The sequence below is a fragment of the Microtus oregoni genome, unplaced genomic scaffold (genome assembly GCF_018167655.1).
Source record: "Microtus oregoni isolate MIOR12 unplaced genomic scaffold, Mior012 000054F_ref0000373, whole genome shotgun sequence".
NCBI classification, from domain to species: domain Eukaryota; kingdom Metazoa; phylum Chordata; class Mammalia; order Rodentia; family Cricetidae; genus Microtus; species Microtus oregoni.
In genome coordinates, this window is record NW_024543830.1 from 4,396,380 (window position 1) to 4,417,364 (window position 20,985).

At 48.3% G+C, this 20,985-nt stretch overlaps 1 protein-coding gene across 1 annotated transcript; it reads left to right on the forward strand.

The window, feature by feature from the left end:
* The first annotated feature begins 277 nt into the window (after positions 1–277).
* Lix1l (limb and CNS expressed 1 like) lies at positions 278–20,858 on the forward strand. Its single transcript, XM_041638145.1, has 6 exons — positions 278–658; positions 7,070–7,233; positions 13,307–13,447; positions 16,142–16,237; positions 17,008–17,085; positions 18,599–20,858. Exons 1-6 carry the CDS (start codon positions 367–369, stop codon positions 18,839–18,841), a joined length of 1,014 nt encoding a protein of 337 aa, XP_041494079.1. The 5' UTR covers positions 278–366; the 3' UTR covers positions 18,842–20,858.
* The last annotated feature ends 127 nt before the right edge of the window (positions 20,859–20,985 follow it).

Genomic DNA, 20,985 nt, shown 5'->3' on the forward strand with positions numbered 1-20,985 from the left:
CATCCAGGCCTATTTTTCCTTCAAGCCCCGCCCCAGGGGTCTGGCCGGATTTCTAGCGTTTACCACAGGATTCCCAAAGATGCTCCGAAGCTCTCCCTCTTACACTGTATCGCCTTTTCTCTTTGCAATTGGCTCCCGCAGCCTCCGCCTTCCTCAATCATTTGCCTAAGGTGGCGCAGCGGCCCGCCCCTTCCCTCCCTCTCCACCAGTGATTGGCATAGCATCTGGCTCGAACCCGCCTGCTCTTGACTGACAGCTGGACCCCGGCACCGCCCTCAGTCCCTCGGCTCTTGCTCACTGGGGTAGCTGGGACCGTTAGCTCGCCAGGCTGGCAAGCTGCGGGGTCCAGCTCTGCGGTCGGCCGGGATGGAGACGATGCGAGCACAGCGGCTGCAGCCCGGCGTAGGTGTCGGCGGGAGAGGCACTCTGCGAGCGCTGCGGCCGGGGGTGACCGGGGCCCCGACTAGCGCCGCCACACCCCCAGCAGGCCCGCCGCCCGCCCCGCCGCCCCCCGCCCCGCCCCCGCCGCCGTTGCTCCTGGCTGGGGCCCCCGGGCTGCCCCTGCCCCCCGGCGCTTCGGGGAGCCCTGCCGTGCTGCGTGAGGCCGTGGAGGCGGTGGTGAGGAGCTTCGCCAAGCACACGCAGGGCTATGGCCGAGGTGAGTATGGGGGGCTGGCCTCCTGCGGGACACACACTAGGCAGGAGGCTGGCTCCACTGTCCTCCCGGTGGCTCCGCTTGGCGTCCAGCCCTCGCATGCATGCATTTCCTTTTGGGGAGTTTCCTTCTGGACACAGACACACAGACGACACACACACACACACACACACACACACACACACAGAGAGAGAGAGAGAGAGAGAGAGAGAGAGAGAGAGAGAGAGAGAGAATCGGACTCCTTTCTTTTTTCAGACGTTACCCTCTTTTCTGTCAGCAGCAGAACTCCCGCAGGGTTAAGGTTTTAACGGCCTTCTCCCGTTGAGAACCGGCCCCTATTGTGTGGACTCCCGTCCTTTATCTCAGACCCCGGGCACTTCTCATCCTACCCAGTCCTGCATCCCTTTCGGCAATTCCTGTACTCCGGCTCCTTAACCCTGACTTTGTAATTCTTCACGTACATATCCTCCCCACCCCACCCCAGGAGATTTCCATCGCGACTTCAGATCTGCTGGAGAATGGGGTAGTGCTTTCAAAAGTCACTCACATGAATCTCTTCTTTGAATCTGGACTCACACCATTGAGGCCGTGCCAGCTTCCTGTGACTCGGTGCCTCTCTTCAGTGTCTTTCAGTTTGGAGCCTCACAACTCGGGCCTCTGTCTGTCTGGCTCTGTGTTCCTGGCCCCTGCCCAGGAATTGAGAAAAAATCTCAGGCCTTGGCTCTCTCAGTGCTAAATTCTGTGGAAGCAAGCCAGGCAGCAACCCTGTTTTGCTAAGAAACCTCCAGCTTAAAGATGCCTAATTTCTGGGAAGAGGGATGTGAGGATTTTCTTTGTTGTTTTTGTTTAAGCACTGTTAACCAATTTCCTGTCAGAATTCTGGTCCCAAATTCAGAGTTGAAGGGACAAGGAACACCCAGCGAAGGGTGTGTGACTCAGACTTTAAGTCTGGAATTTCAAACACATTACTTCTGTTTGCTTAATCGGGACCTCCTTGGACTGAAAGCAACGGGATCCTTTCTATTTTAATAGGAGAAAAGTTGCAGGGCCTTCTTCCTTTCCTCCTCCTCCTCTAGCTCTGGCTGCTGACCCTCTCTCCCTCCCTCCCTCCCTCCCTCCCTCCCTCCCTCTCTCTCCCCTTCCTTCTTGAGGAAGCTGTAGTGGAAACAGCAGGAACAGGCTTTGGAGACCTGTCACTTGCAGCGCTGTCTTTGGGGGAAGGGACTCATAACCTCACCAACCAACAGTTTCTTTAAGGGTTATGCTATGGATTAATTACGATTCTGCACCTGACAACACAATGGGCACTTAATATGATTGTTGGCTCAGATTTTCTACTTAGCTCTTCCTTAAGAACATGTGTCATTTTCTCCTACTCTTAAATATTTGTATCTTTATAAAAAAACAAAGATTTCAATGGAAACAGATGTTCAGATCGACTTAACTGCATGCCTGATGGTTCCCTTACTATTCATTTCCCTGCACTCTTGAGCCACTTTGAACTTCAGCTGTGGCCAGGACTCTGTAAGGCGCTGGGGATACAAGAGGACATATTTCTGAAACTCGTGAGCCACCATAGTTACTTCCCAGACAGCTTCCTGGATTTAACGAGGATACGGATAGAATGCCTTCAGCCATATCCTGCTGTTTCTGGTCTTTTACGTCAGTTCAGTTCCGAAGGAAACATCCTGCCTCAGGGTGTAGTTGTAGCCAGTCGTTACCCTAATTCTGAAGAGCTCCTCTTGGAAATGTGAAGGCATTTGGTGAACATTATAGAGAAATGTCCCCTCTTTTCTCACCTGTGCTTCTCTGCCCTGAAGAGTCTCCAGTTTGGCGTCTAAACTGGGTGCCTGGAAAACCATTTTAGTTTCCTTAGAAAGGATGAGGGAACAAAGGGCTTGCACTGACAAAGAGAAGTCAGTCGGATTCAGATTCTGCGGTGAGCCTCTCTTTCAGTCTCCCCACTCCCACCACGGTCTTCTTCTTATTGAGTTTCTCCTTTCCAGTCTGGGTGTCCGGCTAGTGCTGTAGGAGAATTTGGCTCTCTGCTGATTTGGCTCCAAGTCCTTCACCACATGGAACCACTTATTCTGCTTCAATTAATAGGCAAAGCTTCCATTGGCATGGACCCATATACCCTTGTGACTGATGGCATGATAGTCAGGGGATGGTTCTGTTGCCCTGAATATGATTTACTTTGGTCGCTGTCCAGATCGCTCTTTCATCTGGCAAAACCTCCCACCTCATCTTGGCTTCACGTCCTTCATCTTCTTCCCGACAGCTCCAGGCTCCTCACCATCTCCACTGCTGTCTTCTTAGATTTCCCTCCCCCAGTGTTGGATCTCAGCGTCTAGGTACACACATGTGTGCATGCATGCGCGCACACACATAAACACACAAACACTTCCCTCTTCTGTTATTTCCACCATCTTTCCCACTCCCCATTCCCCTACCCGTACCTGCTCAAAAATCACACACACTATTGTGCTGGCTACTTTGTTTTGGTTTGATTTGGTTTTCGAGACAAGGTCTTGGTATATAGCCCAGGTTGTCATGGAACTCACTGTGTAGTTCAGGCTTTCAAGATCATGGTGAGTCCCCTGCCTCAGCTTCCCTTCCCTGAGACTACAAGCATGTGCCATCATGCCTGGCTTGCTGTTGGATCTTACAGTGTATAGAATTTGAATTGGGTACATGACCCTGTCATACAGTGGCTGCGTGATCTTGGCGATATTGCTTACTCTTTGTATGCCCTTATCTGTTCCATTTATTCATCTAACAAACAATGACTGCTTGCCAGACTCAGTGGTGAACACGGCACATATTCAGTCTGTCTTGATAAAGCTCAGTCCACTTTTGAGAATGGGAGGATTAATGCCACAATAAAACAGATAGTACAATAGAAAGAGGGCTTGTCTGGGAGCCAAATGAATTATTATTTCTTAATCCTGCTTCTGTAACTTCCAAACTGTTCCTTAAGTTGTATATTTAAAAAAAACTGGATATTATAGTACTTGTCTTGATTTAAAGGTTTTTTTTTAATGTATGTAGATGTTTTACCTGCATGCACGTCTGTGTTTCATGTTCATGCCTGGTGCCCACAGAGACCAGAAGGGCGTGTTGAGTCCCCAGGGACTGGACTTACAGATGGTTTTGAGCCATATTGTGGGTGCTGGGAATTGAACCCGGGTCCTCTGACAGAGTAGTGCTTTAAACCAGTGAGCCATCTCTCCAGCTCTATAATAAATACATTTTGTGCCAGGCGGTGGTGGCGCACGCCTTTAATCCCAGCACTTGGGAGGCAGAGGCAGGCGGATCTCTGTGAGTTGGAGACCAGCCTGGTCTACAAGAGCTAGTTCCAGGACGGGCTCCAAAACCACAGAGAAACCCTGTCTCAAAAAACCAAAAAAAAAAAATTGTGTGATATTTTCTCCTTAGCTACCCTTTGTCGTCAGAATCACAGACAGATTCTTTTTCTAAAAATGTCACTGGAGCTAAACTAGTATGCGCATTTACAATTTTTGGAAATATTGAGTCAGCACCCCTGTTAATTTCTTCTGGCTATAATAACAAAGCAACACAAATTCTGCTGCTTAAAACAGCAGTGATGAAATAAACAACAGAAATGAAGTGTCTATGGTGGTGCACATCTATAATCTTACTTGGGAGATGGAGGCAGAAAGAAAAATGGAAATTAATGGCCATCCTGGCTATATGGGGAGTTGGAGGCCAACCTGAGCTATGTGAGCCCTTGTTTCAAAAAACTAAAACAAAAGAGTATGTTCTTCTGCCGGCCAGATGTCAGCATCAGTATCACTGGGTCAAATGGATGTTAGCAAGATGCTGCCAGAAAGCCTAGTGTCCCTTGCCTTCTCCAGCTTCTGGTGGCAGTGACATTCCTGAGCCCTGATCATGACCACATGGCTTTGCATACCTCTGTGCCTTCTCCTCTTCTGTGCTTTGTCAATCCTGAGCACCCCTAACAGTTTTGTTGCTGTTTCTTTTTTGTTTTTTGAGACTGGATCTTACCTGTGTAGCTCTAGCTAGCCTGTAAGTCATAATGCAGATCAGGCTAGCCTTGAACTCATAGTGATCCACTTGCCTCTGCCTCCCCGCGCCACCTGTATAATCTAGGATGATTTCCATGAGTCAGATTCCTTAAACACTCCGGCAAAGCCTTTTTCATGTGAGGTGATATCCACAGGTTCCAGGGATTAAACACATCTTGGTGGGATGCACTATTTGGCTTTACTATGTCTCTTTCATACTATGTCCTTACTAAAGTCACTGCTACTTCACAATGCTGTCTTTACAGAACTTCCGTGCACTATAGGTTAGGTATGGTCTTCTAAAAAGAAAAGGGAATCATAGATAAAATATTGTTAAGCAGCTTTCCTATTTTCCATAATATTTTCAATGAACCTCTGCAGCTCATTCTTACAAACCTGTGTGAACAGGGAAAACTTCTGACCTTGCAATGCCATTGCCTATTCATTATCTTTTAACTCCTTCATCCTTACCACAATATTGTCTTTATTCTTTTTTTGTTGCAGTTTTTGTGGTTTTGTTTAAACACAGATAAAACATGCACACAAGCCGTCTACTCATTCTCTCCTCTGCGCAGCCTGGCGTTGGGGCTGGTGACTCTGATGGCCGGCTGCGCTGCTCTTTCCACGATGGTTTTCGGTTCTAGGAGGAAACACTGTGAGCAATCTCAGCACAGTAGGACTTGTGCAAATCAGCAGCACCTCCTGCTCCTTGATGCTGTGGACCAGAAACTTCCGGAAGCCACTAGGCAGCGTGTGCTTGGTTTTCTTGTTGCTCCCATAACCAATGTTGGGCATCAGGATCTGGCCCTTGACTCTTCTCCGCACCCTGTTGTCAATACCTCTGGGCTTCCGCCAGTTTCGCTTAATCTTGACATATCGGTCTGACTGGTGCTGGATGGACTTCTTGGTCCTCTTTTTGACAATCTTGGGCTTCACCAGAGGCCAGAGGGCAGCTATGATGTTTCCCCCCCCGCAAAAAAAAAAAAAAGCTAATCTTTTTTTTTTTTTTTTTACCTCTGTGTTTTTTAGGAGTTTTGCTTGTTTGTTTTGTTTTGTGAGGAAGGCTCTCAAGTAATCCTGGCTGACCTCAAACTTGGAATCCTTTGGGCTCAGCCTTCTCAGAGCTGGGATTAGAGATGTGTGCTGCCTCCCCTGGCCCTTAATTATTCTTGTATTACTGTTGTTCCTGTGTTACTCCCCTCATCCTCCACAGCGCTTGGGAATTAAACCCAGAGCTGGAGCTCTGTGCATGGTGGGCCAGCACTCTACTTCTGCACCACATCCTCGGTCCCTGGGTTTATTCCCTGTTTTAGATCTAGTTTATGAGGGGTGTGTGTGTGTGTCTGTCTGTCTGTCTGTCTGGTCTATGTGCAGGTGTGTGCATACCTCAACTCATGAGGAGGCCACAGGTGGAATTGGATCCATCAGAGCTGAGGCTACAGGTATTTGGGAGACACCTGGCTTGTTCTGTGGGTTCTGGGATCTGATTTCAGTTCTCTTGATTGCTCAGCAAGTGCTCATAACTCCTGATCTATCTTTCCAGCCCCTCTTTTTATTCTTATGATTTCAAATATTCTTTAGTTTCATGGTGTCCTTGGGGAGCTAAGGGAAGGAGAGATTGGAGCTGGAACGTGCACCAAGGCTTCAAGGGTGCTAAGCATATATTCCTAACAACTGAGGTACAAGTCTACCCCATGTGTTATTTTAGTGTCTTTATCCCTGTGGATAGGATTTGTCACTAGCCTGCCTTCCTTTCTTCCTTCATTCCTTCCTTCCTTCCTTCCATTTATTTATTTATTTTTAGTTTTTTGAGACAGGGTTTCTCTGTAGCTTTGGAGCCTGTCCTCGAACTCATTCTGTAGACCAGGCTGGCCTCAAACTCACAGAGATCCATCTCCTTCTGCCTCCTGAGTGCTGGGATTAAAGGCATGCCACCACCACCGCCCAGCTACTAACATTTCATTTAGACAGTCATCTATTGTTTTATTTCCTACAGGTAAAACCTTAAACATCCCCTTTGTGTCTGCCCACCACAGTATAAGGACTTAGACATTCTTCACCGCTTTGGTCTTTAGCTCAACCCAGCATCTGTCACTAACTTCCACAAAGCATTGCATCTGTCAAATATATATCCTGTTGAGCACATCTTCAGATATCTTTTTTTTAAATATTTATTTATTTATTATGTATCCAATATTCTGTCTGTGTGTATGCCTGAAGACCAGAAGAGGACACCAGACCCCATTACAGATGGTTGTGAGCCACCATGTGGTTGCTGGGAATTGAACTCAGGACCTTTGGAAGAGCAGGCAGTGCTCTTAACCTCTGAGCCATCTCTCCATCCCCGGTGCTTCTTCTCTTGCAGTGAATGTGGTGGAAGCTCTTCAGGAATTCTGGCAGATGAAGCAGTCCCGGGGCGCCGACTTGAAGAACGGGGCTCTGGTGGTGTATGAGATGGTCCCCTCCAACAGCCCTCCCTACGTCTGCTATGTCACTCTGCCCGGGGGAAGCTGTTTTGGGAGTTTCCAGGTAAGAGCGGCAAGGCCAAGTGTGTACCGCTAATTTTATTGTCGCTGACCAAAGTCATGTGGTTGAACCGCCAACTCTGGGCAAATCCTCCCCACAAGCACCAGAGGCTCCTGAGACCACAGAAGATCCTCTTCAACACTTTCTTTCAGCCTGTAAAATCTTAAACCCATCTCAAACTTGAGCCGTTATGATTGTGCCCTTTTTACTGTGTTGGACTCCCAGCGCCTAACCTTTGCGTTAATATGACTTCGACGACATCACTCCAACTTCCTGCCATTCCTTCATTTTAAACTGTGTATGGGTGTTTTGTTAGCTTGTATGTCTGTGCGGCACATATGTGGAGTGCCCAGATAGATGGTTGTGAGCTACCATGTGGGTGCTGGGAATCAAACCCGAGTCCACTGGAAGAGCAGCCAGCCCTCCCAACCACTGCTCTGATTTTATTTTTAATTACATGTGTATGTATGTGTCGGTGTGGGGGGAATGCGTGACTGCAGGAACCACCGAAGCCTGAAGATGATGGCAGATCCCCGCTGTTACAGGTGGCTGTAAACCTGAACTCAGGTCCTCTGGAAGAGCAAGAAGTGCTCTTAACTACCCAGTCATTTTTGTCTAGTCCCTCTTCCTTCCTTTTATTCTTTTTAAGATTTATTTATTTATTATGTAGTGTTCTGGCTGCATGTTTGCCTGCATCCAGAAGAGGGCGCCAAATCTCATAGATGGTTGTGAGCCTTCATGTGGTTGCTGGGAATTGAGCTCAGGACCTCTGGAAGAGGTCTTCCCAGCCCACCCTCCACTTTTTTTTTTTTTAAGAAAGTATTTCATGTATCCCAGCCTGTCCTCAAACTACGGAGTTAGGGGCAATCATGTTGAACTGCTGATCCTTCTGCCTCCATCTCGGAAGTGCAGGGATTATTGGCCTTGCGCTATCATGCTCTATTTGTGCAGTTCTTGGGGACTGATCCCAGGGCTTCCTGCATACTAGGCAAAACCTCTTTCCATGAACTACAGCCTTCTCCCCGGGTTGCATTGCCCTAAAAGTTTTCCCACCGCTGCACAGTCACGGAAGGCCAACAGTGGTGAGAGAATAGCTTCTTTACAGGCCAGTGAGAAGTGGGAGACGGAAGAGATGGTTTAGCCACCGTGAGCACCTGCTGCTCTTTCAGAGGACCACGTTCAGATCCCAGCACTCGCATCAGACCGCTCCAGGGACCTCTACAGGCACTCACTCCTGTTGTTGAGTGTTGTAAAGTCCTACACTAACTCAGAGTGGAGTATTATGTAGGGGTAGACTCACAGATCAGCAGTCCTGTACACAAGCAGGGAACAGGAACCGAATCCAGCAGCCAAGGTTTTTTATATCTGTATATGTGTGTGTGTGTGTATATATATACATACATATATATATATATATATATATATATATATATATATATATATATTACATTTGGCCACACCCAGAGTGGTATCTTAAAGGCTGTTGGCTGAAGGAGTTCCCACAACACACCTCTCTCTCTCTCTCTCATACACACACACATACACACACAAAATAAAAGTAACAAAATAAATTATAAAACCTTTTAAAAGAAATGTAGAGGGCTGGAGAGATGGCTCAGAGGTTAAGAGCACTGCCTGCTCTTCCAAAGGTCCTGAGTTCAATTCCCGGCAACCACATGGTGGCTCACAAACCATCTGTAATGAGGTCTGGTGCCCTCTTCTGGCCTGCAGGCATACACACAGACAGAATATTGGATACACAATAAATAAATAAATATTAAAAAAGAAATGTAGATTGATATGAATATAATCATCAAGAATTGATTTTTCAGCTGGGCAGTGGTGGCTCATGCCTTTAATCCCAGCACTCGGGAGACAGAGGCAGGTGGATCTCTGTGAGTAGGCCAGCCTGGTCTACAAAGTGAGTTCCAGGACAGCCAGGACTGTTACACAGAGAAACCCTGTCTCCAAAAACAAAAACAATTCAGACAGGAAGGCAGCTTTTGAAATGTCAACTTAAGAGTTTGGATAGGAATTGTTGTTGGTTTTTGTTTTGTTTTTCGAGACAGGATTTCTCTGTGGCTTTGGAGCCTGTCCTCTTGTAGACCAGGCTGGCCTCGAACTCACAAAGATCTGCCTGCCTCTGCCTCCCAAGTGCTGGGATTAAAGGCGTGTGCCACCACTGCCTGGCTCTGAATAGGAATTTAAAGAGGACAATAGACACTTTTGATTAGTTTTCACGTGATTATATCACCTTTAGATAAGGTTGGAACCCTTGCTGTTTCCTGTAGCCAGCACAGCTTGAATGCCAAGACTGGCAGGGGTGTGTGTGCTGGGATTCAGATGCAAAGGCTTCAATGCTGGAGGAAGAACAATCTTTATTTTGTCCCAAGCTAGAGCCTTTTATATCTTTAGGAAGCTGCCCTAGCCACATTGAGCAGCCAGAACCTGAGGTCAAGGTCAGGGCATCAAGTACGGAAGAACACTTCTGCAAAACACCACACACCAGAAGGAACACAAACATCCTTGTCAAATACTGGGTACAAGGAAGTTCAGCTGTCGGTCAGGGGGAATGAGGGCGGCCAAGCCATCTGGGTGCAGCGATCACAACAGCCCTCGGGCTTCCCCATCATATGACTTATAATGCATCAGTACCGATTGTCTCTTTAAGGGTTGCGGGCTTGGTCTTGGTTGCTTTTCTTTTTCTGGCTCTGTAAATATGTGTATCTGTGTGCGTACACATAAGATTGGATCCAGAGCCTTGCAAAATGTCTTCTTTCTTGTTCAGTATTAAAACCCTGCCACCCACTCCGACCTTAGCATAGTTCTTGGCTCACACAGAAGGTCCAAAAGAAACCCTGTTTTATTATTTATTTAGTTTGTTTTTCTGAGACAGGTCTCTGTAGTCCTGGCATGCATTAGTACGCCTGGTTTGGAAGCTTTCTGACTCAACACTTGAGCCATTTCGGATAAATAAAAGCAAAGGATGACTAATGCTTACATTTAGTTTTTCATATCATGTGTGTGGTGTGCATAGCGTGGACGCACTACACATTTATGTGTACGTGTGGAACCCTAGGGCGATGTGGGGGGACATCCTCAATCTCCAGTCTCTCAAACCCAGAGTTTGCCAGCGTGGCTAGCCTCTGTCGCCAGCTTGCTCTAGGAATCCATCTCTGGTGTTCCAAGCTGGAGCCTCAGACTTTTGCTAAAGAAAAATATGGTTCCTTCTTCTCACCTCCTCATAGTTTGAAGGGCAGTTTGAATTTTATGATGCTCATAAAAAAACCATTCTTATACTTTGATTTGTTATTTTCTGGGAGTGCAGTTATCTGTTCCTGGACCCTTTTAGCTTGTTATTTAAATCCGCCTTAGCAGGTGAAAGTCTCCCTGCTGGGTCTCTTCAAGGCTGACTTTTACAGAAGTAGTATTATGGGATAAAGTGCTTAAGAGGCTGGTAATAAAGTAGAAATAGGGAAACTAAAACAGAAAGCCTTAGTGTGAACATATCAAGCCCCGTATGCCGTCTCAGAGGGAATTAGGAGTGACCAATAGCGGTAGCTAAGGGACCAACATCTCCCACTGTCCTTTAGAAAGCTGAAACATCAAGCCCATGTGGTGCCACACGTCTTAACCCTAGCATTTGGGAGGCAGAGGGATCTCTGTGTGTTCAGGGCTAACCTGGTCTACACAGTGAGTTCCAGAAAGCAAAAAGCCACACTGCCCCTGTTAATCATGAATGGCAAAGGGTCCAGAGGCTTCTGAGCACCTGATGAAAAGACTAGTTATTTCAGGGTAGCGTGATGGCGGGGGGGATTTATCCCAGAACAGTGTGATGGGGGGGGGGGATTATCCCAGAGCAATGTGATGGAGGGGGGAGATTATCCCAGAGCAGTGTGATGGGGGGAGATTATCCCAGAGCAGTGTGACGGGGGGGGGGGGGGGAGATTATCCCAGAGCAGTGTGATGGGGGGATTTATCCCAGAACAGTGTGATAGGGGGATTATCCCAGAGCAGTGTGATGGGGGGGGAGATTATCCCAGAACAGTGTGATGGGGGGATTATCCCAGAGCAGTGTGATGGAGGGGGGAGATTATCCCAGAGCAGTGTGATGGGGGGGGGGGGAGATTATCCCAGAGCAGTGTGATGGGGGGGGAGATTATCCCAGAGCAGTGTGATGGGGGGATTATCCCAGAGCAGTGTGATGGCGGGGGGGGGGGGGGACTTATCCCAGAGCAGTGTGATGGGGGGAGATTATCCCAGAGCAGTGTGATGGAGGGGGGATTATCCCAGAGCAGTGTGATGGAGGGGGGATTATCCCAGAGCAGTGTGATGGGGGGATTATCCTAGAGCAGTGTGATGGGGGGATTATCCCAGAGCAGTGTGATGGAGGGGGATTATCCCAGAGCAGTGTGATGGGGGGATTATCCCAGAGCAGTGTGATGGAGGGGGGATTATCCCAGAACAGTGTGATGGAGGGGGGATTATCCCAGAGCAGTGTGATGGAGGGGGGATTATCCCAGAGCAGTGTGATGGAGGGGGGATTATCCCAGAGCAGTGTGATTGGGGGGGAGATTATCCCAGAGCAGTGTGATGGCGGGGGGGATTTATCCCAGAGCAGTGTGATGGAGGGGGGATTATCCCAGAGCAGTATGATGGAGGGGATTATCGCAGAGCAGTGTGATGGGGGCATTATCCCAGAGCAGTGTGATGGCGGGGGGGGGGGGGGGATTTATCCCAGAACAGTGTGATGGGGGAGATTATCCCAGAGCAGTGTGATGGAGGGGGGATTATCCCAGAGCAGTGTGATGGAGGGGGGATTATCCCAGAGCAGTGTGATGGAGGGGGGATTATCCCAGAGCAGTGTGATGGAGGGGGGATTATCCCAGAGCAGTGTGATGGAGGGGGATTATCCCAGAGCAGTGTGATGGAGGGGGGATTATCCTAGAGCAGTGTGATGGGGGGAGATTATCCCAGAGCAGTGTGATGGGGGGGGGGATTTATCCCAGAGCAGTGTGATGGAGGGGGGATTATCCCAGAGCAGTGTGATGGGGGGAGATTATCCCAGAGCAGTGTGATGGAGGGGGGATTATCCCAGAGCAGTGTGATGGAGGGGGATTATCCCAGAGCAGTGTGATGGGGGGATTATCCCAGAACAGTGTGATGGAGGGGGGATTATCCCAGAGCAGTGTGATGGAGGGGGGATTATCCCAGAGCAGTGTGATGGAGGGGATTATCCCAGAGCAGTGTGATGGGGGGTAGATTATCCCAGAGCAGTGTGATGGAGGGGGGATTATCCCAGAGCAGTGTGATGGCGGGGGGATTATCCCAGAGCAGTGTGATGGAGGGGGGATTATCCCAGAGCAGTGTGATGAGAGGGGATTATCCCAGAGCAGTGTGATGGGGGGGGGAGATTATCCAAGAGCAGTGTGGTGGTGGGGATCTGACATTGGGAAGACTTCTGAAAATTGTATTTGCCCTGATACCGTGTTGGTTGCAATTTAAAACAAGTTTCTGCTGCTTCCCTTGCTTTCCTCAGCCAGCCTGCCTTCCCTTAGCTGCATGTCCCTGCACCCACTGTGGGGAAAGACATCTTCAGACTTAGACCCTACTGAGGTAGCGCCTGTGACCTGCCTGCTTACCGCTAAGAGTGAAGAGCAAGAATCCCAGAGGGGTGCTTCTAACGGGTCATGGCCTGACTTAATCTTGGGTTATCTAGAATTCAGACACCATCACCCAAAAAAGCGGGCCAGGAGCTGGCTTTTGAGTAGTTAGTTCTGTTGACAGTTTAAATAGAAGCATGTTCCATGTCTTGTGATTATATGCTGACTTCAGCAGCCTTCCTCGCCCTGCATTCAATTTGGTATGAGCTAGTCATCTCCAATGCTTTAATGACTTCAGGATGTTGAGTCAAAGTTATGTTTTCAAACACCCCAGCCACTTCACAGCAACGCTCGGGAAAGTGTGATGAACACTACTGATTCATCCGTGGTGTCCAAATGTCTCCTCCTCAGTGGCCTCCTTCCTGCTGCTCTTCCTCTCTCTCAGTGCTCTCATTCTTTCTCCCCCAACCCAGTTTTGCCCCACCAAAGCTGAGGCCCGGCGAAGTGCTGCGAAGATTGCGCTAATGAACTCCGTGTTTAACGAGCATCCATCCCGAAGAATCACCGATGAGTTTATTGAGAAGAGTGTCTCAGAGGCCCTGGCGTCTTTCAATGTAAATAACTTGGGAATGGGAGGAGGGAAGCAGGGGGTGGCAGAGCTGGGGAACCCATGCGCTTTTGTTCTTCCCTCTGCTACTTTTCTATTGTTTATTCTATCGATTTTGTGTGTGTTGTGTGCTCCATGTCTGCCTTTAATTCTAGATCTGTGTTTTTATGTTTAATGATTTGTCTTTGTGTTCCTTTGGTATCTAAGATACTTTTTAAAAAGACTTACACAGTATTCAGCCTGCATGTATGTCTGCAGGCCAGAAGAGGGCACCAGATCTCGTTACAGAGGGTTGTGAGCCACAATGTGGGAATTGAACTCAGGACCTCTGGAAGAGCAGCCAGAGCTTTTAACCTCTGAGCCATTTTTCCAGACAGTATCTAGATGCTTTTAATTCAAGATTTGTGGGATTAAAAATTATATTAAAAAATTTTAAGCCGGGCAGTGGTGGCGCACGCCTTTAATCCCAGCACTCGGGAGGCAGAGGCAGGCGGATCTCTGTGAGTTCGAGGCCAGCCTGGTCTACAAGAGCTAGTTCCAGGACAGGAACCAAAAGCTACGGAGAAACCCTGTCTCGAAAAATCAAAAAAAAAAAATTTTTAAATTATAATGATAGCCGTGGTGATACATACCTTTAGTCCTGACACTCCGGAGGCGGATAGATGTGTGTGAGTTCCAGAATAGCCAGGGCCATAGAGAGAACCTATCTCAAACAAACAAAAATAATAATGAAATCTTTAGCATGTTTATATACATGCCATGGCACATCTGTAGAGGTCAGAGGACAACTTCTGGGAGGCCATTGTGGTTTTCTCCTTCAGCTGTGAGGAGTCTGGTATCAAACTCAGGTTTCCAGGTGTGGAGGGAAGTATCTTTAAGTGCTGAGCCCTCTTACTGGTTTCACTGGTCCCAATTTATGGAATTTTAGAGCTATTAAAATAATGAAATAGCTTCATGCTTGAATTTTACTTCTAAGTTTGGTTTAAAAATTCCAGTTCCTGTTCCTTTAAGACAGGTAGCTCTGCAACACCGGCTGGGGAGAGATGCCCTCCCCTTCTATCAGCAGGTGTTGATGGCCAGGCAGTGATGGGCACACCTTTAATCCTAGCATGTGGGAGGCCCAGACAGCAGATCTTTGTGAGTTTGAGGTCAGCCTGGTCTACAGAGGGAGTTCCAGGACAGCCAGGGCTACACTGAGAAACCCTGTCTTGAAAAACCAAAAATTAAAGAGTGGGAGCACTGTCCCTGCCCCTTATCAGCTGCAACACTCAGAGAGTGGTCCCTGCTCCTCCTGGGCAAGGCAGTACACCCGGGCCCTGAAGACGCTGGTTAGGGAGAACCGGCCCCGCCCCTTGCTCCCCCCTACAAGGGGTGAACTAGCCGAGGCAATGCTGGAGAGCCCACCCTGGTGGCAAAGACGGGATTGGCAGGCAGACCAACCCTGCAACTCCCCTGGCCCAGAACCTGCGTTATGTGTTGGCGCACCCCAACATCCACCTCATCTGTGCTGGATATGGTCGGGGTGAGGGGTGTGCCAGCCCTATGGACCCAGAGTTGCAGGATCTCCAGGACACAGGGCAGCAACAGGATGTCCAGGTAGAGTCCAGCATCAGTGGTGCAGCAGGAATCAGGGGCCTTGATCGCCCACACCTAAAACTGTAGGGATAACGGGGTTTACTGCGTGACTCACTGTTTTCACATTGCAGCTTCTATAACAAAAATTCCCTCTTCCTCCTCTTCTCTAAAATTTTATTTTGTTTTATTTTGGGGTGGGGAGGGAAATGGGTGTGGTTGGGAGGCATGATGTGAAAGTCACAAAGAACAAGGTAGCTCTGTGAGTGGAGACAGGCAGATCCCTAGAACTCTGGCCATTCACTGAACCCAATCATATAGCTCAGCGTTTACTGTAAATCAGATGGAGGGACAGAGAGGGGAAGAGAACCAGTCAATCCCCGGCCTCCACACTGGTGTGCACACAGAACAGTCTCTTAAGCCATTTATTTTTATTTCAATGTAGCAACTGGAAAAATTTAAAATCAAACAGGGAGGCTTAAAAAATGGCTCCGAAAGCACTTGCTTTCTCAGAGGACCCAAGTTCAGTTCCCTGTGTCAGGCAGGCTGCAGGTAACTCCACTTCCAAGGGGATCTGCTGCCGCCTCCTTCTGGCCTCTGTTGGCATTTGTACACACCACAGACACACACGCCATCTTTTAAAAATTCTTTTTAAAAAAATTAAGTATGTGGCTCATAAAGGGCTGGGGAGTGGGTCAGCAAATAAAAGCATTTGCCTTACAGGCAGGAGGTCCTTAGTTTGATCCCCAAAGCCCACTTGAAAAGCTAGGCTAGTGTGGCAGCTCACATGTGTAGCCCGAGCGGGGTATCCCTAGGGCTCTGGTCACATGTGTAGCCCCAGAGCTGGGTATCCCTAGGGCTCTGGTCACATGTGTAGCCCGAGCGGGGTATCTCTAGGGCTCTTGGCTAGTCAGCCTAGCATAACGGGTAAGCCTGAGGCCAGCAGTCTCTCAGAGGAGGGGGTCAGTGCTCCTCAAGAGTAACTCCAGATGAGTACACATACACACGTGCACACGCAAGCACATACACACACGTGCATAAAAAATGTTACGAAGTTCTATTGGGTAATGCTGGTCAAAGTGGTAATTCTGATTGAAACCCTACTTGTCTTTTTCATTCCTGTTACCAGGGAAACAGAGAAGAAGCTGACAACCCAAATACAGGGATTGGTGCTTTTCGATTCATGCTGGAATCTAATAAGGGCAAGTCAATGCTGGAGTTCCAGGTACTGCCCCACCTTCTTTCCTGGCTCTAATCACAGAGGTCAGCCTGACACAGCAAGTTCAATGTCACCTACTCATCTCTATCTTATTGTTCTGGGGCAGGGGGAGGGGGACAGATGGAGAGAAGGTGGTTAGATTTTCAAAGTACAATTACCTTTCTTCCCCCAAGGGCACAGAGTTGGTGATTAGATAGATATTAGAGATGCTTCCAAAAATACATTTTGTCCCATTTGATTCTGATGTGGTATAATTTAAAATCACTATCCTGACTGTATCAGCCAGGATTATCTGGAGAACCAGAACAGACAGAATGCTCGCTCTCTCTCTCTCTCTCTCTCTCTCTCTCTCTCTCTCTCTCTCTCTCTCTCACACACACACACACACACACACACAATTTATTAGAGTAATTTATAGGCTGTGGTCTGAGTTTTCCAACAAAGTCTGTCTTCAGTAATCCAGGAGTTGTCCAGTAGAGATTGGATGTCTTAGCTGGTCTTCAGTGCATACCAGAGTCCCAAAGCAGGCTCTAATACCAGTGAAGGAATGGACGTACTGGTGAAAGCAAGCTTCCTTCCTTCATGTCCTTATATAGGCTGCCACAGTGTGGCCCGGATTTAAGGGAGGTGTTTGTGTGTTTGTTCCCACTACAAATGATCCCATCAAGAAAAGTCCCTCACAGTGCACCAGCAGCTTGGGGCTTAGTTAATTCGAGGTAGCAAGTCAACAACCAGAATTAGCCATCACGCTAGTATTTCCCGTCTTCTTTCCTCAGGAGCTCATGACAGTTTTTCAGCTGCTGCACTGGAATGGCAGCCTCAAGGCCATGAGGGAAAGACAGTGCTCTCGACAGGTAGGAGTCAGCTGAGGGAAAAGGGTGAAGAGCTGCTTTGGGCTTCAAATGGCTGCCAGGCCGTCACTGCTGTAGGCCCTATTTCAGCATCCTCTTTGCTCTCGCATTCTTTCATCATTTTAGCTTGTCGAGACGGGGCTTCTCTGTGCAGCCCTGGCTGTCCTGGAACTCGCTCTGTAGACCAGGCTGGCCTCAGACTCAGAGATCTGCCTGCCTCTGCCTCCTAAAGGCACCTAGTCTGTCCTGGTATTCTTTGCTGTCTGAATGTCATTGTGGCCCTCTTACCTTGCTTCCCCACTATGAAGTTTCCCTTAGGAAACTCTTTGACTGAAGTGGGTTTGGTAGCTGATGCCTTTAATCCCAGCACTTAGGAGGCAGAGGCAGGTGGATCTCTGAATTCTAGCAAGTTCCATGGTAGCTTGTGCTACATTGTGAGACCCTGTCTCAAAACAAAACAGCCTCCTTGGCCTCTGTCTCCAAGCTGCCATGACATGAACTAGTCTGCCCCACCATGGCTCCCCTCCAAGATGGGCCAACAGCTCTGAAACCGCCCCATTCTGGTGTCCTTCTCACTAAGAACCAGAGGACCAATCTGTCACATTAAATCACAGATCAGCCTCCAGTGTCCCATGGAGCTTTCAGTTCCTTCTGTGACAAGGAGCTGGCTGGAGCAGAAGAAATGAAATAAGCATTGCATTTGTAAAATAGTTTTGGCAAGTTATGGGCATTCCTACATTCCCCTGAGCAAGAGTTCATGGTGACCTGAGACAGTGTGCTGAGGTTTTCACATTTAGGAGATTTTGTTGTTTTTAAAAGATGACCACATTTCCCACCTAAGTCAGATACCTTCTGTGTGCTGCTGGGGCACTGAAGGTGTGGTCCCCGAGCTCAGAGCTTTCACTGTGCTCCCCATGGCAGAGCCCCTGCGCCTCCCTCGTCTGTGCATACATCCAAGCCCCCCCCACTTCTGTTTTACTCAAACTCTTATAACATAAGGGAAAACCAATCTCCGTAGGTCATGTGCTAACTTCAGTTCAGACTATGGTATACTATGTAGATATGTGCCTGTCTGTTGGGTCCCTGTGCAATGATGTGTAGGACATTTACGAGTCTATTGGGGTCCTGTGCTATAATGTGTAGGATGTGTCTGTCTATTGGGGTCCTGTGCTATAATGTGTAGGACATTTACGTGTCTATTGGGGTCCTGTGCTATAATGTGTAGGACATGTGTCTGTCTATTGGGGTCCTGTGCTATAATGTGTAGGACACGTGTCTGTCTATTGGGGTCCTGTGCTATAATGTGTAGGACACGTGTCTGTCTATTGGGGTCCTGTGCTATAATGTGTAGGACATGTGTCTGTCTATTGGGGTCCTGTGCTATAATGTGTAGGACATGTGTCTGTCTATTGGGGTCCTGTGCTATAATGTGTAGGACATGTGTCTGTCTAGGGGTCCTGTGCTATATGATGATTTTTACCTTCTCCGTGACCTCTGCATTCCTCTCCCTGACCAGGAGGTGTTGGCTCATTATTCGCACCGGGCCCTGGATGATGATATCCGCCACCAGATGGCTCTGGACTGGGTGAACAGGGAGCAGAGTGTGCCGGGGGCACTGTCTAGAGAGCTGGCCTCCACTGAGCGGGAGCTGGATGAAGCCCGGCTGGCAGGCAAGGAGCTGCGCTTCCACAAGGAGAAGAAGGACATCCTCATGCTGGCGGCTGGGCAGTTGGGCAATATGCATTCCTCCAGCTGCTAAGCACCTGCCCTCACTACCATGCTCATCAGGCCCTTTTTTGTATGTCTCCTTTCTAAGACGTAGGACGATTTCTGTATATACTTTCTCAATTTTATACTTTTAAATATAGATATATATGTATAAACTCTACACCTGGATTCCTGTTTGCTGAGATCCCTTTTCTAACTCCCCGTTTGGGGATGTAGCTACCTTTGGAGTATCACTGTTCCAGTTGAGAGCTTTGTTGGCTCCTGCACCTTCAGATGAAGTATAAGAGTCATTCCTGTAGCACGGTACACTTGATTAAGTGTCCATGTCTCTTTTTCTTAAAAAAGCAGCCAGCCTGCCAGGTGGTGGCTCACACTTTTAATGGCAGCACTTGGGAGGCAGAGACAGGTGGATCTCTGTGAGTCTGAGGCCAGCCTGGTCTACAGAACAAGTTCCAGAACAGCCAAGGCTACACAGAGAAACCCTGTCTCAAAAAGCCAAAAACAAAAACAAAGCAATCAGACATGAGTGTGATGACTGTAGCCATCACCTCTGCACTCAGCAGTCTGTGAAGGAGGCCAGCCTGGACTACACAGAGAGTTCCAGGTCAGCATGGGCTCCAGGGTGTAAAACCCTGTCTCAAACCCCTCTTGTACATATGAGACAACAGTCGGACAGGAGTATGTGCTCCACCCTCACCCATGTTTGCTTCCTCCACACTGAAACAGGGTGAGTGTGAGCTCTGGCTCGAGGTGGAATTCTGACGATCTCCTCCTGCTCTCTTTCCTCCTTCCTTGCCTCCAAATGCTCCTTCGTTTGGGGGCTTCCCTACCTTATCCAGAAGGAACAGGCAATCTGGCTTCTTTTTGTTTTGTGAGACATCTCTCTAAGTAAGTAGCCCTGGCTGGCCTGGAACTCCTTCTGTAGACCAGGAGAGCTTCATACGTGTGGCAGTATTCCTGCCGAGGTCATGGACATGTGTCACCATGCCTGGCTTGGCTTTTATTTTGAAGTCACTCCTGAGAAAAATGCTCAAGAAAAAGAGAATTCTAAACCCAGTTCCTATGAAGTGAGAGGGGACACACACACACACACGACACAGACACCAGTCCCTAAACTCTTCTGGCCTTATTGCTACCTTCCAGCCAAGCGCTTTCTGCTGTAAGAGGAGCCTAGGGTTTCGGCTGCTTACCTTTACCATTCTGTGCCTCTTCTCTCTGCCATCATATGTGGTAAGGCTACACACACACACACACACACACACTTCCTCTTCCCATTTCATTTTGTTTATGTAGCCCAGGCTAGCCTCAAACTCTCCTTGCAGCTGAGAATGACCTTGAACTCCTGAGCCTCCTGCACCCACCTCCCCTATGCTGAGATTACAATGGAGTACCACCTCACCTGCCTTAACCCTTCCTTCAATAGTTGGAAGAAGTGTTCTGCTCTTTAGAAACTGTCTCTGGTCTGTGTCTTGAGAACCATGTTCCTCTCAGGCCCACCGAGTTGTGCTGTTTACTCTTAGATTCTCATTTCCTGTGTCTTCCTCCTTTCCCTCCACATTGTCTGTGAGAACGTGAGTTGATGAAACGTGGATGAGAACGTGGTTCTTCCTAAGTGGAACCTTGAGCGCCTGCAGGAGAGGAAAGAGAACAAGGTACTTGTGTGTGCAGAGAGAGATGTCCTGAAGGCAGAGCTAGGTGCTTTCGGAGACTTTCACGGAGTAAGCTGTTTCCCTTGTTTCTGTGATCTCCGCTACACTGTATTATTGTTCACTTTCTATCATTTTAATGCTACTATAATCTGACTTCCCATTTAACAGTTGCAATTTGTTTTTAGATTAGGAACTGGGCCTGGTGATGCAGGTCTGTAGTCCCAGTTACTATAGAGGATAAGGCAGGAAGATCAGAAACTCAAGATACATCCCAGCTAGAATGAGTTCAGAGGCAACCTGGGTAGCTTAGCAAGACTGTCTCAAAAATATGAAGTAAAAACAGGGCTGGGGAATAGCTTAGCAGCAGGGTTGGATGGGCTTGTGGGGCCTGAGTTTAATTTTTGCTGCTGAAAGGGTGGTGGGGGGAGAGTGGGAGATTTGGGGGGAAGAGGGGAAGGAGTAGATTAGATCACAGCTCACTTGGCAGGAGCAAGGTGAAAAGCAGCTTTCTTGCTTTTGAAATCAT